Source organism: Homalodisca vitripennis, chromosome 1, assembly GCF_021130785.1.
Source record: "Homalodisca vitripennis isolate AUS2020 chromosome 1, UT_GWSS_2.1, whole genome shotgun sequence".
NCBI classification, from domain to species: domain Eukaryota; kingdom Metazoa; phylum Arthropoda; class Insecta; order Hemiptera; family Cicadellidae; genus Homalodisca; species Homalodisca vitripennis.
The window spans coordinates 20,990,985-21,009,069 of NC_060207.1; the positions used below are offsets into that span (position 1 = coordinate 20,990,985).

The 18,085-nt window shown below is 33.5% G+C and overlaps 1 protein-coding gene across 1 annotated transcript; it reads left to right on the forward strand.

Moving 5' to 3' along the window:
• Positions 1 to 16,724, forward strand: LOC124357946. Its single transcript, XM_046810091.1, has 4 exons — positions 1 to 158; positions 5,497 to 5,722; positions 14,384 to 14,576; positions 16,310 to 16,724. Exons 2-4 carry the CDS (start codon positions 5,504 to 5,506, stop codon positions 16,447 to 16,449), a joined length of 552 nt encoding a protein of 183 aa, XP_046666047.1. The 5' UTR covers positions 1 to 158; positions 5,497 to 5,503; the 3' UTR covers positions 16,450 to 16,724.
• Positions 16,725 to 18,085: the final 1,361 nt, after the last annotated feature.

Genomic DNA, 18,085 nt, shown 5'->3' on the forward strand with positions numbered 1-18,085 from the left:
AATCAGTGCTAAACCTAAATTTACGTCTGAGTTGTGTTATTTTAAAAGCAAATCTAAACTATTAAACTTGTTTTTGACTTTGACTTTGATTCTTCCTTTGATCGCAACCCTTCGTCTGGTGTCTGCCATTGTACCGATTTGGGAAAGATTAGGTAAAGGTAAGGAGAGAGTTATAATAGTTTTATAATATATTAGATCATATCTTTTATTTTTTAGTTAATTCATTTTTACTGTGTAATTTAAATAGTCAATACATAGCCTCGCTTTTTTTTCGTATTTTCACTTGTTAATCGAAACATTTATTCCAAATATGACTAGGGTTACCTAACTTAAAATTTCAAGTGAACATTATATTAAGGTTAAACCATGAATAGGTGCCATTGGTGTTTTTACTCCCGTTTTCGAAAAGTTTTGCACACGTACTTTCAAACCCACTTGTATAGAATCAAGTCTCTCAATGTAGACCTAGTTCACCTTCATTGAAATAGGCCTAGGCCTGGGATTATTACTGTCATAAAAGAACAAATTTTAAGTATTTTTACAACCATGGTGATCTAATATTGAGCATGGCAAAATGATTTAGCAGCTTTTAGTTAACTAAATTAGAGCTAATTATGTAAATTTTGTACTTGTCAAAGAACCAAATAGTTCGCTGATTATGATGTAAAAGTATGCTGTTGAAGATTAAAATTTTGATAAAAGATTCCTTTAAATATTGTAATTTAAAGCACTGAGTTTAATACCTCCTAGCTTGTCCTAAAGAGGTATTGCCTACTCAAGCGGTCAAAGCTAGTCTATGTATTAGGACATCCTATAAGGGTGAAATGTGTTACAGATACTGTACATCTCCAACAAAACAATCTTGGGATTTATCATAAGAATATCTTTAGATAGGCTGTCTTTTGATGCACTAAACATATTTTTTATTCTTGTCACTTGTGCCAATACCTCCTGAGTAGGCTTAGGCCTATGCATCTGTTATTTGATTCCGTTATCAAAAGCATTCTGATATTCTTAAGAGGGAACAATATACTTTTTTCTTAAATTTTATAAGATTTCATTATGTATTGCCACCTTGTACATTATTATCTGTTGTATAATAACACATTGTAAACATATAAATACTACTGGGTGTTGTGTGTAATGTGAATAAATAAATAGACACATCTGTATCACGTTATTAGCAATTTTGCTGGGATTCAACTTTTGAAGTTCCTGTTACTTTAATGTTGTCTCTAGATAGCAGAAGAAGAGATACGGATTTTATTTTCCTTTTGGGTACATTAAAGGTTTTGATCATTGCCATTCTATTTGTCAAAATCTATTTTTAAATTTCTCAGAATACAAATAAACTGTTATATTCTCCATAAGTGAACAAAGCGTTGCATCAGGAAATTATTTCAAATGAATAAATTGGTTCTATTGGTTCTTGCTTGTTGGATGGAGGAGTTTTTTAAATATAGATGAACAAAATAAAGAAAAAACGGTACTATGGGATTATACCGACCACACCCAGACATGAATCGTTATTTGAAATTTTGCTTCTACTGATTACTAGATTAGCGTAGAACAATATTTCATCAATATAAAACAGGAATTGTCTTATCGCAAACCCCTCCCGATCCTCAGTCGAGCAGTCTAGTAGGTCCTTCGGTGCTGCCCCGCGCTGATGTCAACGAAAGAAAAACATCCCTCGAGATAGTACCTATCAGTAAAATATCAAATTCTAGAGGGGCTGATCAGAAATATAAATTGAATTGTAATGGAAAGGCAATTATGTACCGTGCAAATCATGTGATGCCGCGCGGCCTGCCGTAATCGGGATTCTCGAGAAAGATAAGATAACAGCGACAACAATACCGATCACAATACCTGGAAATGCTTGTAATTTTGTAATTAAAGAGTTGTTTTTTCGTTCTATCATGTTTGTTTCTATAAATTTATATTTTTTTGTTCTTCATACTGGTGTGGTCGGTATAATCCCAAAGTACCGAAAAAACTCTTAATCCTTTGCACTCAAGAGTAAAATTTTTGGTCACTACCAAAAACTCGGGCCTCTATTGAACAAGCACTGGCGAAAACCTCGGAGCCCTTTTTATCAATTTTGTAAAAGTTTTGTTAAAAAGTTGTAAATTTTTTATTTTAGCAGATAGTTATAATTTTGGTTTTGTTTTATTTGTCATAAAATTCTACATTGTTAAAAAGTATATATTTGTAATTACCTTATTTTTAATACCTTTTTTCACTTATAAAAAATAAAAATTTTGCAAAAACTTTTACAAAAGTTAACTTTTAGCTGTTAAAAAAATTGCATTGGCATTATATAAACTATTATTATTTCTAGGTTCCTTACATAATTGTAAATATGCACATAAAATTTCATAAACGTACCTCTATAAACAAAAATGTTGTAGGCAGTTTTGTAATTTCCGACAATTTTCCCAAATAGTGAGTTATTTGTCAAATGATTGAATATTTACTTTTTATACCTTTTTATGACCGTAATACCGGTACTTTGGGATTATACCGACCACACCAGTATGAAGAAACAAACATGATAGAACGAAAAAATATCTTTAATTACAAAATTACAAACTTACAACGATTATCAATGGGGTCAGATTCCGTTATATGCCCCCAACGCTTAAACCTTTTTCAATGAACTTAGAACGTTATAAAACGATGTAGTTGAGTAACAGAACTAACATTCCATCAATCAACAAGCATTTCCAGGTACTGTGATCGGTATTGTTGTCGCTGTTATCTTTCTCGAGAATCCCGATTACGGCAGGCCGCGCGGCATCACATGATTATTTAAGTTTTTTGCACAGTACATAATTGCCTTTCCATTACAATTCAATTTATATTTCTGATCAGCCCCTCTAGAATTTGATATTTTACTGATAGGTATTATCTTGACGGGTGTTTTTCTTTCGTTGACATCAGCGCGGGCTTCGGCAGTACACTCGCATTTTGGGTGGCGGAGTGTGATCAAGAATAAAAACAAGTTTTGTGTGTTTTTTTTCCATAAAGAGCTTAGTTTTTGTTTGGTAATGTTTGTTTTTGTTGAATTTTTGTGTTTGGAGAAATGTAGCGGTAAAACACGGAAGTACAACAAAGCGAAGCACCAGCTGAACGGGCGGCGAGACTCTGCAATCACGTTATCTACTAGACCGCTCGACTTTGACCTCTGTCTGAGGATGGGGAGGGGTTTGCGATAAGACAATTCCTGTTTTATATTGACGAAATATTGTTCTACGCTAATCTAGTAATCAGTAGAAGCGAAGTGTCAAATAACGATTCATGTCTGCGTGTGGTCGGTATAATACCAAAATACCGTAATACCTCCCTTACTTTCACTTTTGGCATCGTCAGATGATTCCAAATCTGATATGTTACTGACAAAAATATCACTCAGATTGTCAACATAACCTTATTGACTGAAATAACTTATCAGACTAAACAAAACAATGAAGATATCAGCTGTTGAAGTTGGGATCAAATCAGCTGACAAAAATGGTGAAGTTGACAAACCTCTACAACACAATGTAAAACTGCAAAATCACCGCCATAGTGTATAAAGGTTTACTACGTTTTTACATCCAACAACTATCCAGCTTGCGTATATCGCAAATTAACCGCATTTGGATAATTTATAAAGCCAGTATAAAGGATTTACCAAACGTCCAACATTTCGGACGTCCGAGGTTTTGGCCTAAATAACGATGTCCGATATTTCGGACGTCGGAGTGCAAAGGGTTAAACAAATTATTAACCCTTTGGGATTGGCATTAAATTCTAACACACACATTCTTCAGAATGGATCCTCCCGAAGGATTCCGACTCTGTGAAAATGCTTCCTCAGGTGACAATGTCCTGTGATGAGACCAATAACCCGAGAAGACATTGATCTACTTAGTTAGAGAGGTTAGACGCCACCCTAGAGGAAGGAGACTGTAGTAACATTCTGCTCATTCTTATACCCAGATGCAACCTCTACTTTCTGTCATGTTCAGCATGAATCCATTTCGAGACAGCCCCAAAGGATTCACACCATGGAATGCAGTACATGGAATACTGCAGAATGGTTGAGGACTTGTCATAATGAGCCCCGGTTGGCCAGGGCATAGACTTTTATTCCCAGTGAGGGTAGGGTACGATAAGCGGACCCGGTTTTTTATATCGAAGAATTTAACCATCGATACCTAATATTCACATATAAAATCCTAGACTATAAATCGACTTAAAAGTATCTATTGTCCTCAATAATAATCATATGTTTAAAATTAAAATATGAATTTAATATTTACAGTGATCAAACAAATTATTATAACTAAAATTAGGAAAACTGAAGACAACCATATTTGCTCCTCTCACAGTTACAGTTGTTTCTTTCCCATAATATTCACATACTGGATTTTTCGTTACGAGTCCAACATGTTGAAGCCATGAAAAACATGTCTTAGGCCTATAATCTTTCAAAGCAATGCCGTGTAGTTTTTTTAAATTGACTGCCATTTTTAATAATCAAATGTTACTTATGTAAAATTGAAAAATTACCCTACGTGTATTATTTGAAAGTGTTTATAGTTGTTGATATAGATTATTTGTTAATTGTTCAAAATAATTAATCAGTATCGATTGATTATATTGATGGTTATGATTAAGTAATATCGTTTGCCAATTTCGATATAAAAAACCGGGTCCGCTTATCGTACCCTACCCCCCAGTGATCCCCTCTTGACCAGGAACCCAACAAACAATCACATGTTGATTCTGACAAGAGAAAAAATTACTTGATAGCAATCCCAGACAAGTTTGGATTTGAACACACTAGAGTCCAGAGCCATCAGTGCTGCCTGACTATCTGTGAAAATATTGATCGTCTTCTTCTTCTTCTATGGGGCGGCCTATTGCCATGCACTTAAGCCTCAAGGGTCTTTTGCGTATCCTGTCCTACTATATTGCAGACAAGATTCTCATGAGCATATTCTATAATGGCTGCGACCTCCGCCTGAAAAACTGTTGGATAAGGGATCACTAGCTCTCTTCATGGTCTCATCCCCACAATTTCAGCACCTATGCTAAGCACTTGTTTTTTAAATATTTGACACTAGGCTATACCTTGAAAAAAATGTTTAACTTCTTGCATTGATATTGTGGTTTTTGTCAGGGAGTGCTTTATTAATTTACCAAAAATAGTGAAAAAACTAATAAAAAATGTATTACTACGTTCAACAATCCTAAAGCTCATAACACCTCATGTGAATATCGGCTTAATTTATTTTCCTAGTTTTCCTTAAATTTTATTTTTCGTCAGGTTAAATAATCAGTCTTATTTTTTTTAAATCTTACAGAACCAGGCTATAATGTTAGCATAATAGTTCAGTATTGTACTTTTAAAAACTGTTTCACCCACCTTGAAGTATTTCAGAACTAAACTTGTCTTTACTAATACTACAGAACTAGTTAGGCACTAAAACTCATTTTTATCAGATCAGCCATGAGTCTCTTACTTCGATCATCGAGAGTTCTACAGAGAGTGTCAGCATTAAACCCTGCAGCCTCATATGCTTCTCATGCACCGGCACATAAAGAGCCGTCACCTATAGGCAACAGGGAGGTGGTTGGATTCGGTTTTAATGGTGCAGCCAACTACGTAGACAGAGCTGACTTCCCTTTGCCAGCAATCAGATTCAAGACTGTTACTCCAGACATCCAGGTATGTAAATGTACTAGTATTCTCTAAATATTTAATAATTATTTAAATGTCATGTTTTAATTTCTTCGGTTTTGATATATTCTAAAATGATTCTTTAGTCATTTTCCTCTCAAATCAACCAATTATCTGGTCCTTTGTCTCTCACATTTTAATGATTTTTGTATGGAAGTTGTATATTAAAATAATTGTCACATACTTATTTTGTACGAAAAGAATAGTTTGTAAAGAAAGTTATATTACTTTAGCTTGTGTTTCCAAAATCTTTTCCAAACATATTTTAAATCCTATCTTTTATATTTTAGTTAGTTCAGTTTTAATGTATAATTTACATAGTCAATAAATAGCCTCATTTTTTTATTATTTTTAGTATTTTCATTTGTGAATCGAAGTATTTATTCCTAATACATACAGTGTATTAACCCTTTGAGTGCCACAGCGTCGCTAATTTTGACGTTTTGTATTTCGATAATATTTTATATAGTACAAGATTATTTTGGCCAAATAACCAGACAGCTGTATTCAATAGGTTCCAAACTAGCAATAAATACGAGTTTTATGTAGTTTCTCTACTATTTTATCTGTGAAACTTTCGTTGTTTGGGTACTTATCAAGAAGCCACTATTTTTGGACGAGTTTTCCTTATTGGGACAAAATGAATTACAGTACATATTTTAAAAAAACTGAATTTATTTAACCTACGAGGGCAAATCAAATATAAACGGTAATTTTACTGTTGACTGTACCAAACACGTTCGGACGTGATGCGGCTGTGGGCAATTGTCGTTTTGCTTAATAGGAGTGGGGGGAACTGCTTGCTTCACACTAGCGTTGTGTTCTGCCTTCAGTACAGCCATGACCGAGCGAGAGGTACATCCATCTGTTGCGCAACGCATCGTCATAAAATTTTGAACAAATGAAGGTGTTAAGCCTTCGGAAATTTTTACTCGTTTGCAGGCACAGTTTGGGGACACTACTCTGTCTCAAAATCGAGTGTATACGTGGGCCAGAGAATTTAGGGATGGCCGAGAACGTGTTGAAAACAAAAGTCACGGTCGACGCCCAAGGTCAAGTCTTACAGATGACAACATTAGTGCGGTTCGACAGCTTATTGAAGGTGATCGCCGGTTAACTGTTCAAGAAATCTCGTCGGAAATTGGTATTAGCTACGGGAGTGTTCAATCTGCAATCTCAGACCACCTTGGCTTCAGAAAAATTAGTGCTCGCTGGGTTCCGAGGTTGTTGACCGGAAATCAAAAACAGGTCAGGTCAGAGATTGCTGGGAGACTTCTGCAACGATTTCAAGAAGAAGGTGAGGATTTTTTGAGGCGCATCGTCACATGTTATGAGACGTGGGTCCACTATTACACTCCCGAATCGAAAATGGCAAGTAAGGAGTGGCGAAGGAAGGATGAAGGCTGCCCAGTGAAAGCCAAAACTCGTCTCTCAGCCGGAAAAAGTTCTTGCAACAATTTTTGTTGACTCAAGGGGGAGTTCTACTCATTGATTTTATTCACGATCAACGAACAGTGAATGCAGCTTACTACTGCCAGGTGCTACAGTCAGCAAAAACCAGTTACCGGAACAAAAGACGAGGTGTGCCCATTAGAGATGTCATCCTTCTCCATGACAACGCAAGGCCTCACACTGCATTGTTGACAAGGGATAAATTAGAAGAAATGGGCTGGGAAACTCTCGAACACCATCCTTACAGTCCAGACCTGTCCCCTTGTTACTATTTTTTGTTTGCGCCCCTGAAAGAATCACTTGGAGGAAAACGATTTGAAAACAATGAAGACTTCGAAAAGCACATGCGCAATTGGTTAACAACTCACCCTCAATCTTTTTATGAACAGGGAATATTCAAGCTTCCAAATCGGTGGCAGAAGTGTGTAGATAATGCAGGAGACTACATTGAAAAATGTTGAAGGTATAGTTTCTGTATAATATTGTTCAATAAATATAATTTTGAAAATTGCCGTTTATATTTGATTTGCCTACGTATTTTGGAATTTACACGTTATTACGACAATCAATAAAATCAAAACTATAAGAACAACATTTCATTAAATATTTGAAAATGTCAGGTCATTCGTGTGTCTATTTGGAGATAGGAAGTATGACTCATGAGTATTTTTCGATTCATTATGGAAGAAGGAACGCATAATGAAGTTTATTTTTATCTCTGATAAGGAAAACTCGTCTAAAAATAGTGGGCTGTGATAATACCGAAGTACCTGTGCGATGATTCTGTCTCCAGTCACACGACATAGCGGACGTGTACCACGTTGCATAACGACCTTTCTTGTTGTTTATGTGCCGATAACCAAGCATTTGAGTAAATACAAAATAAAATATTAACTTATACAGTATTTTACTGTATTTCTTTACAAAAATGATGTAGTGATTTGAGTTGTGTCCAAGCGAAAAACGTGAATTTTCAGTGTAAATATTATTAAGGTTATTATTTAGTAAATGTAAACTTTTTTGTAAATATGTTACCAAGTATTTGTTTCTACATTTCCTAATCATATTTATTTGTGTTATATTGATGTTTTATTAGATTTATTGGGAAGACTACATCATTACTAAGTCGTTTCTAAACTCTGTCAAATTAAGTACAGTTTATAAAATGCCGGTACCGGGCAGCATTTTGTTAATACATATCATGCCATCTTTTTAAAATTATAGCATAAGATATTATATATGGGTTTCATTTAGAATTATATGGCCTTCATCATGGTATAAAGAAAAAAAATCTTAAAAATACTGTATACACTCAAATTAGGTCGAAACAACTTTTTATAAAAAAGTAAAAAAAAATTTTTATAAATACTGAAATTTTGTATACTTTTATAAATCAAATTTTATTTTTAACGATATGTATCATTTTCTGCATTTAATAAGAAAAAAAAACAACAACAAAATGATGGAAATCTGTTTGGTAGTTATTTTACAACAGCTTTTTTCCCAAAAGCTTACAAATATGCTAAAAACAGCATTGGCACTTTATGCATATGTCTTCGGAAAATACCCGTGGCACTCAAAGGGTTAAAAACATTCAACAAAATATTTTTTAACAACTCACAGGTGTTTTCCAAACACATGCAAAAGTAAATTATCCAGTGTTATGTTTTGGCACAAACAAAATTAAGTTTTCAGCCCAGTTCTCAAAAGTTAAGATTTGATTGAGCTGTAATTATTATATAATTTCCCATATGTCTTGTTATCAACTTAGATGGTGAGATAAAACCTCCTCTTAACACATTGACTGCAAGAAAATATTTCATAACATTCATTGAACCAAAAATAAAAAACTAATAAATGTTTTAATTTCTACTGGTTGACTGGATAACACTCAATACAAGACATAACTCTTCAACTCTATGCAATAGAGGAAATGACATTATCTCTAGGGTACCCTGCTGTGTGTACTGGGGACAGCTAACTTTTTGGGGCTGCCGTTCTACACTATGCACTATGCAATATCATAAACAAAAAAGAACATGAAAACCTGTTTAAGAAAACAAACATAAGTTATAGCCTACAGAGAGTGGACTTAATTGTTGATCAAAAGTTATCATTATTTGTCATTTATTTACATCATAGTCTAACCTATTTTACAACTGTTACACAACACTGTGATGTAAAGAATAACTTTACTTACAGGTTTTGAGATGTGGTACACTTAAGTCCATTTAATTCCTCTCCTCACTCCTTTCTTCCTACTTCACACAAGTGGTAAGGCAATGTTTGAATTCCATTAGCTTTATTAGTATGTTTCTCTCATTATCTCTAGCACCATAAATTAGTACAGTAAATTCTGTTATAAACTGTGTTATAAAATGTAACTCTCAAACTGATGAGCTTTCACTCTATCACTGTAGCATATTCTACTACCCATTATATAGCTAGCTGTTTATGTTCCACCATAATATCAACCAATTTTATAACATGTTCAGTTATTTCCAAGAAATCTGTGTATAAGGTTTACATAGTAAAGTTTAACGAAAGAGACCAAAAACGCAAAGTTTAAGATTAATTAATTAACTCATATAGACTTTATTGTAAGCAAAGTATTGTCCAGATAGCATAAAACTGGTATGAACATACTTTTTGATGAAATAACAATCGGGGTTAGAGATCTGATGTGAATGCTTAAGACCAAGAATTTATCCAGAATATTTGTTTCAGCCACATTCCCAAATATGTCACTGCTACAAAATAATTCTTAAATAAATTAACTGCCAAATTCATGCATACTACTATAAGAATTTAATTGAACATTTCTTTTTAGAACATAGGCTACTTATTATTTTCTCCTTGTATAATATTCAAATAAATTAAAATAAAAGATCCACAGTTATTCGTGACAGACAGGTTTAGATGTAACGTACAGCATATTTTACAAAGGAAAAAATAAAAATAATTACTAAACCTAATTATAGAGATCTTTTTAATTAATTGTAAAGTTGACTATATTTAAAAATTCATTTACATTACAAATACATTTAAGTGCAATAGTAAAAATATACTGGAGATAAACAAACAATAATTGAAATTAAAATCTGTAGTAAAAAACACAGATAGTTTTCTCAAGGGTATATAAAGAATAAGGTACTGAAATTATTTTAGGATTTAATAACACTTGAAAATTGTGATTTTTTACATTTTCAGTTTAACTCTTAGATTGTCTGTATTATGTCCAGTCCCAACGTGGTTGAGAAGAGGCTGCTAGGACATCAATTGTAATGAAGAACAAAATATATTTGAATCATTTTATTTTCCAGCTCTATACATGGATTGTGGATAGTTGTAATTCTGTTGTCATGCACTAAGGTGTGTTCAGTGGTCAGGTGATTCAGCTAGGCAGTGATAACAGATAAACCACATAGTGGCTTGTGTATTTTTAATGTTATCAATACATGCCACTGGTATTGTATTATATGAAGTAACATATTAAATTAAACATGAATGATGGTAAAATGTATTAAATTTTAATATATTTTTAAATTATAACTTGAAAAGTCTATTTTCCCTATTCAAAAAGTAAAAAACAACAATCATTTACTACCTGTTTAGTATGCTTACATTTTTGAATGTACAGTTCATGTCAGATTTATTAACTTGTTTCACAATTAAGAATTTTTGTGTACAAATAACTGAAAACACAAATCCAATCACTATCATAAATGCCAAAGTGAGTTTGTTACACTTTCACCAGTAAACTATTCAACCAACTTTACAGAAATTTTACATGGATATTCTTAGGGTCCCTGGTTAACATATAGGCATATTATTATTTGGAAAATTTCTCCGAGCTACGCTCCACTGGTCTATAGCATTACAACAATAAAATGTTATTGATTGAAGAGCCTGTTAAATTTAATTAAGTGTTCTGTCTAAGCATTGTTTTATGATAGCACAACCACATGTGTAATTAAATTAACCACTGTTTTCAATTTGTTTAACCCTATGCACTCAAAGGCAGTATTTATAATTTGTCCTTGGAACTTGTATGGCCAGCTCTACTGGCCGCTGCCATTTTGTCGGAAGCACAGATTAATTTTTGCCGTATTGTTATCTCAGCTCGTAAGGCCAGCACCACTAGCCACTAAACATAGCAGTTATTTCTCAATATTCTCTTTGTTTTATTACGAATGGTGTGATGAATGGGTTTCATCGAGCAGCTTTATTTTGAAGTAATTTATAGTAAAGCAGTAAATTTTAAATTAGCCTATCTATAATTCTTCTCTAAACATTGACTGTGCAAATAAGACAAATGACATGTAGTGGGGGAGTAACACTGAAGTGAAAGAAGGGATAGAAACTTGAAAAATTTTACTAGAAGATGTGTGCTAACTATTCTTGACTACTCATAGGTATGTATTTTTTTAAAGCTTTATTCCGTAAAAAAATATAAACTGAGAAAAATGTAAAATAGTTCATGTCTTAGAGTATAACTTAACATGTAAAAGCCTACATTATCACATTTTACTACATATCTTTTTAACAATATAAGTATAAGAGTTAAATTTCCCAAATGTATGGTTATCTTTGTATTAAAAATATTCATTATAAGTAAAATTTAAATTATTTTTAATTTCTTCTTTAAACATTTTAAATTACTATGCAAATAACGCGGAGGAATTTGAAAAATAATTCCAATCTGGGGAGGCAGACAACAAATATGGCCGCCGAGCTGTCATGAAAGTAGCGCGGCCATCGATACTGGCTATACGAGTTGCGAGGACAAACTACGGAAAAACTAACGCAAGCTGTCTGCAACCTTGGTGTGACCAGTGCTGCTGGCCTTTCGAGCGCAAAGGGTTAAAGTTATAGTGTGAAAGTATAGAGTAAGCTTGATAGTAACAATGCTTCTTATTTCAACCTTTACTGCAACCACTGTTGAGCAGAATAAGAAAATATTCAGACGAGAAAATTACAAGTTTTAGTTCAAATATACTATTAACTGTACATTTTAACATATGTTAAATATTCAGTGCTTGGTCAGTACTGTAATGCAGATTTAAAAGACAAAACCACTATGTAACTTTTACTATAAATTTAAAGACTGTTTAAAACCCATTATAGTTGTCTTTTAAGACAGTCGTTATTTCTTTGGCCCAATTGTGTCTACTTCTTATGTTTTAAACTTTGTTATGTTCAACGGTTTTGTCATTCAAATGTTTGTGCTGGTCAAAGAGTAACAAAATGTACTACATTCAAAAATGTGTTGAACTAGTAAACACAACTGCTAGGACTCAATAATATTGAAAATGTGTTAAAGTGTTACATACTGTGTTCCATTACCGAGCAAAACAGGAGGAATTCCAAAGTAAAAGACAAATCTATTTCTTAGTTACATTGAATGACCTGGGCTTCAAATGTTTCTGTACAGAATAAAACATCTACAGTTTTTGTACATATCAGTTATTAAAACTAATCTTAAAGATTATAACTAAACCCATTGAAGAGTCTTTTGTATTCAAACTCCAAAATGCATTTCTAACCAAATAACATCTTTAATTTGTTCAAAGTGTACTCCAATTCAAAATAAAAAAGTAAAATCATACAGCCAAAGTATTTGTGAATTTTAAAGGTTTTAGTTTTAAATTTTTCTCTTCAGTTTGCCGATTGTGGTCCGTGTTAATACAGTTAAAATCAGAAAATTGTTATAAAAAATGTTACAAAACTGAAATAATATTCAGAAATGAAATAAAAATTATATGCAAACAATATATTATAATGATAATCACTGGCTGACTACTCAATCATGTATCCTGAGCATTAGCAAAGCCTATTACTTGAGGGGTTAGAAAGGTTTCACATCTGTCTGTTTGTTCCCAATTTATTTCAAGAACGAACTGACCTATAGACTTGAAAGTTTGTTTAAAGCTTCATTTCTCTACATTGAATTTGATTGTGATGAATATCATTCTATGGGATTTTGCTGAGCATCATCGAAATTTACCATTCAGTTGGCTTGCACAATTTCTCTTTTGTATCCCAGTAGAGATGTTAAAATTCCTTTTCTGTCAAGCATGAAATAAACTTTTTATTGACATTTTGTATTAAACTTCAGCGAAGATTGTTATGAAACAGTGTGTGGTGTGTATATATATATAATATTTTCTAGAATGAAATATGGTACAATTAATCTTAGGGTTGATAAAGCCTATAATATGGCTGATCATATAGGGTCACTTCATAAATGCTTAAGAAGCAATTTCTTGTTTGCACTGTTCCTAGTTGAGGCTCAGCTTCCAACCAGTCCACTTTAATTGCCCACTGCTTACCAATAATATAAATCAGTGTTACTATAAATCATTGACACGCTGACAACATTTTGTCTTTTCAGTTGTTTTTGTCAAAGATTCCTTTTCAAAGGATTTGTTCTAAATGTCATGCTGAGGTCCTTTCCAGTAGCCTGATACACCATCTTGAATATCTGAGAAGTACATGTTCCCATTACTATCTGATAATGCCAAACATCTTTCCTCGGTGTTTGTATTTCAACTCATTAGTTTTTTTTTGTGTTGGCTATGAGACAAGCTTTCTACACGCTGGACAAGTTCTCTCATGGAATGATGACCTTAGCTACACCATACAACGTGGTTACTTTACAATTAACTCCACCAACTGTATGTCACTGTAACATATCTTAATGATGTTGTTAATACAGGATATTGTCTGTACTGATCCAGTTATGTACAGTATTCATTAGTGTTAGAAAAATAAAATTTCTACAATAGTATTCATTAGCGTCACAGCGTTACCTAAATTCATCTTGGCAAACCTAAAACTAACACCAATTTGTGTCACTTTAGTTTTGTTCTATTGTTTAGTCGAATATCCTATTAGTTCTATATAAATCGATGTAACTTCTATGTACATTCATTCATAGGATAACTACAGTAGATTGTAAAAGTTTTCTAAGCTCGGTAACTTACTATTACACTTGTAATCAATTGCTATTTATTTTGAAATGTTGTTGTCCTAACAAAAAAGGCATTGATTGTTGCATTAGAATAAAAATAATCACCCATGTTTATCATTTTAATGGAAAGGATTATATAGACTTTTAATTTAGTTAACATAGTTGAATTAATTTTGTATCATTTTGTTATATTGCATACTTTACAAGAATTTGTGTGCTTGTAGGCTCTGCGTGAAAAGGAGAAGGGTGACTGGAAGAAACTGACTCTGGAAGAGAAGAAACAATTGTATCGTGCCAGCTTCTGCCAGACATTTGCTGAGATGGATGCTCCCACCGGAGAGTGGAAAACAATAACTGGATGCACCCTCTTCTTTATGTCGTTAGCGTTATGGGTTTTCATGGGAATGAAGTTGTTTGGTAAGTTCAACACAATAGTCCTACAATTTTTTTTCCAATTCCAATTTAACTGTACGTTTTTTAGCTGAGTTTCATCAGAAGCTCTGCCAACTGAAATACAGTTTAATTTAGATGTCACCATTTCTCGACAATGTCTTTTTATCTTTGGGGTTTTTAATTGTTTGTATCAATTATGAATTTTAAATCCTAAAACCACGCCTTTTCAAACATCTATCAGTTTATTTGTATTTGGTTAAGCAAATATTTATATACAAGCTTCTATTACTATTTTGACATACAGTTGATATGAAATTATAAAGATTGGAGCTATCACTGTATCAAAAAAAAAAAAATTGAAAACGTATCAGTCCATTTATAAGAAAGCTATCCAGAAAGTAACAGACATTTTTAAATAAAAAATTAACCAACTGAAATAAGAGCAATTTATTATATACATTTAAAAGCTACGCTCTTAGGCTAATTTTTTACGTAATCCCCGTTCAAATTGAGACATTAATCATAACATGACACAAGTTTTTCGATTCCAGCTTTGTAGAAATCTTCTGCCTGAGATTTTAACCACCGATTAACACCAGTGTGAAGTTCAACGTCACTGTCGAAGCGCTGTGTTGCGAGTCAGGTCTTCATCACTGGAAAGAGGTGGTAGTGCTTGGTAACAAATCTGGGCCATAAAGCGGATGATCAAACTCATCAAAATCGTCCAAGACTTGTCGTGTATAAGCTGTATGGAGGCATGCATTCTGGTGAAAAAAATTTTGAGCTAAATTTTCCCCTACACTTCTTTGTATTGCTCGCTGTAGCTTCTGCAATGTTTCACAGTACCTCCCTTCATTGATTGTTGATCCTCGTTTAAGGAAATCAACCAGAGTCACACCCTTAGCATCCAAAAATAAACAGTTACCATTATCTTTCTTGCTAACAGAGTTTGGAAACATTTTATTGCTTTTTGGAGAATGTGTGTGCCCCCATTCCATAGACTATATTTTTGTTTCACAATTGACATGCTTCACCCATGTTTCATCGCCAGTAATGATATGATCGAGAAGTTCGTTACAATGTTTTTCGTATTCATCAAGGAAAGTTAACGATGAGCAAGTCTTTGTTTTTCGTGATCTTCCGTAAGGATTTTTGGAACCCACCTGGCACAAAATTTGTCGTATCCAAGCTTTCCTACAACAATTTCATGAAATAAACTTTGTGAAATTTGTGGGAAATGTTGCAAAAGTTCGGTCATTGTGAAACAGCGATTTTCACAAACTTTTTCATTGATTTTCAACATCAAATCTTCAGTTACTAAGTCTAGTCTAGTCTAGTGTAGTTAATTTAGTTTAATCTAGTGAGGGGCTGTAGCCCCGCCCACTGCCACACCATTCAAAAATGTCTGTTACTTTCTAGATAGCCCTCGTACTTGGTTGTGCTCCTATCACCACTAGTTATTTGTCTTAAGAACAAATTGAACTATAGTCTAAATTTGATATGAAACTTAGTTTCTATACATACATAGCCAAGATCGAGTTTGATGATGTTACATATATGATAATATAATGTTATGTTTGTAATTTGTTACAAAGTTTGTTTCAAATGTAGTGTGTTGCATAGTTACATTCGTGTAATGTTCATTTACCACTCATTAAACCAAGTTCCACCCATTCATCATACGTTGAAGTGCATGAAATTCAGGGTCTCTATCTTGCAAAAAGTGAAATTTACTGACAATAATGTCTTCTGCACAGTGTACCCCAAGGAGCTCCCACCCACATTCTCAGAGGAGCGACAACAAGCCCAGTTGCAGAGGATGATCGACATCTCTGTGAACCCTGTGGAGGGCATTTCATCTCACTGGGACTACGAGAAGAACGACTGGAAGAAGTAAACACAGACAAAGCATTTTGAATGTTAGTCAAATATATGTCAGTTATTATGACGTTTGTTGTAATAATCATCACGTTAGTAAAATTGAATTGTCAATAACTTAAAAGTATTTTATTTGTGTCATTTTTATACAATCCAGTAGTGGACATATTTTTGCTGACTTCCAATCACAATACCAGCCTCTGTGTTGTACAATTATTTATGTTGTTTATTTTCCGTTAAGTACACTGTGATAACTGTACATAAAGTATCGTGGTAATTACATTATAAAACAAACTTTTGTTTACTTTTGTGCCTCATCCTTTCAATTATATTCAAGCTTTTACTGTTCCATTTAATATTTGATACTAACATATTTGACAATATTTCTATACTTTGCTGTGCTGCAACAATCTTAGTGCCTATTTTTAGTGTGTTACCTTTAACAAATAAAATTGTACTTATTAAGTAACATTTTACTTTTGAAATGTGAAAGATTACCTAGTTATAGTTTTTCATTTACCCCTTTGTTTATTTTAGAGCCCTTCTTTACAAAAGGTCTGATCAAGTCTTTATATAGAAGGTACCAAATAGCATATTTGTATGCCTGAAGGTAGAATCAAGTTTTTATTGTCTTTAAACACCAACAGTGTAATTCACAAAGTCAAAGGCTTATAATAATTTTTTTAATATTTACTGAACAATGACAATTATATATTGTTCAACAGACAATATAATCATAAATTAACAAGACAATGAGATTAACAAATAAGAATGGCCTAATTAAAATATATTATAAAATTTGATCAATAAATAACGCTTGTAATAGTGTGATTTTAGATTAAAATACTAATACTAAAATATAATTTACATCAACAAAAACATTTAATAGCTATTTACGAGGGCTATTCGGAAAGTAGATTACGTTTTGGAATTAAAAATTAACAAAGTATAGGAAAACATTTTTATTATATACATTTGAAAGCCACACTTAAATACTACTTTTCAACAGAGTCGCCATTCAAATTTAGGCACTTATCATATCGATGGATGAGCTTGACAATGCCTTCCTCATAAAATTCTGCTGCCTGTGTCTTCAACCAGTTTGTCAATTCTTGCTGCAGCTCTGCGTCGTCGTCAAAGCGCTGCGTTGCCAGCCACTTCTTCATTGTTGGGAACAAGTGGTAGTCACTTGGTGCAAGATCCGGGCTGTCTGGTGGATGAGGAAACAACTCCCACTGGAATGATTCGAGAACTTCACGCGTGCGATTTGTCGTGTGAGGTCGAGCGTTATCGTGAATTAATAGAATTTTCGAGCTCAACTTTCCCCTACGCTTGTTTTGGATCGCTCTTCTGAGGTTGTTTAACGTTTGGCAATACCTTTCTGAGTTGATTGTAGTGCCTCGTTCCAGGAAATCAACAAGAATTACACCTTTCTTGTCCCAAAAAACGGTCACCATAACCTTTCTTGCCGACATCGTTTGCAAACATTTTCTTGGTTTGTGAGGGGAACTTGTGTGTCCCCACTCCATTGACTGCAATTTGGTCTCGCAGTTAACATGTTTCATCGCCAGTTACGATGCGATCGAGTAGTGATTCACCCTCTTTGTCGTAAGCATCCACAATTGTTAACGCTGCAGCCATGCGCTGGTTTTTGT

Excerpts from the sequence above, each read along its gene's own strand:
- LOC124357946 (XM_046810091.1), top strand. The coding sequence starts at position 5,504 with ATGAGTCTCTTACTTCGATCATCGAGAGTTCTACAGAGAGTGTCAGCA. Across the intron at positions 5,723-14,383 it reads CTGTTACTCCAGACATCCAG|GCTCTGCGTGAAAAGGAGAA; the intron begins GTATGTAAATGT and ends GTGTGCTTGTAG. Across the intron at positions 14,577-16,309 it reads CATGGGAATGAAGTTGTTTG|TGTACCCCAAGGAGCTCCCA; the intron begins GTAAGTTCAACA and ends TCTTCTGCACAG.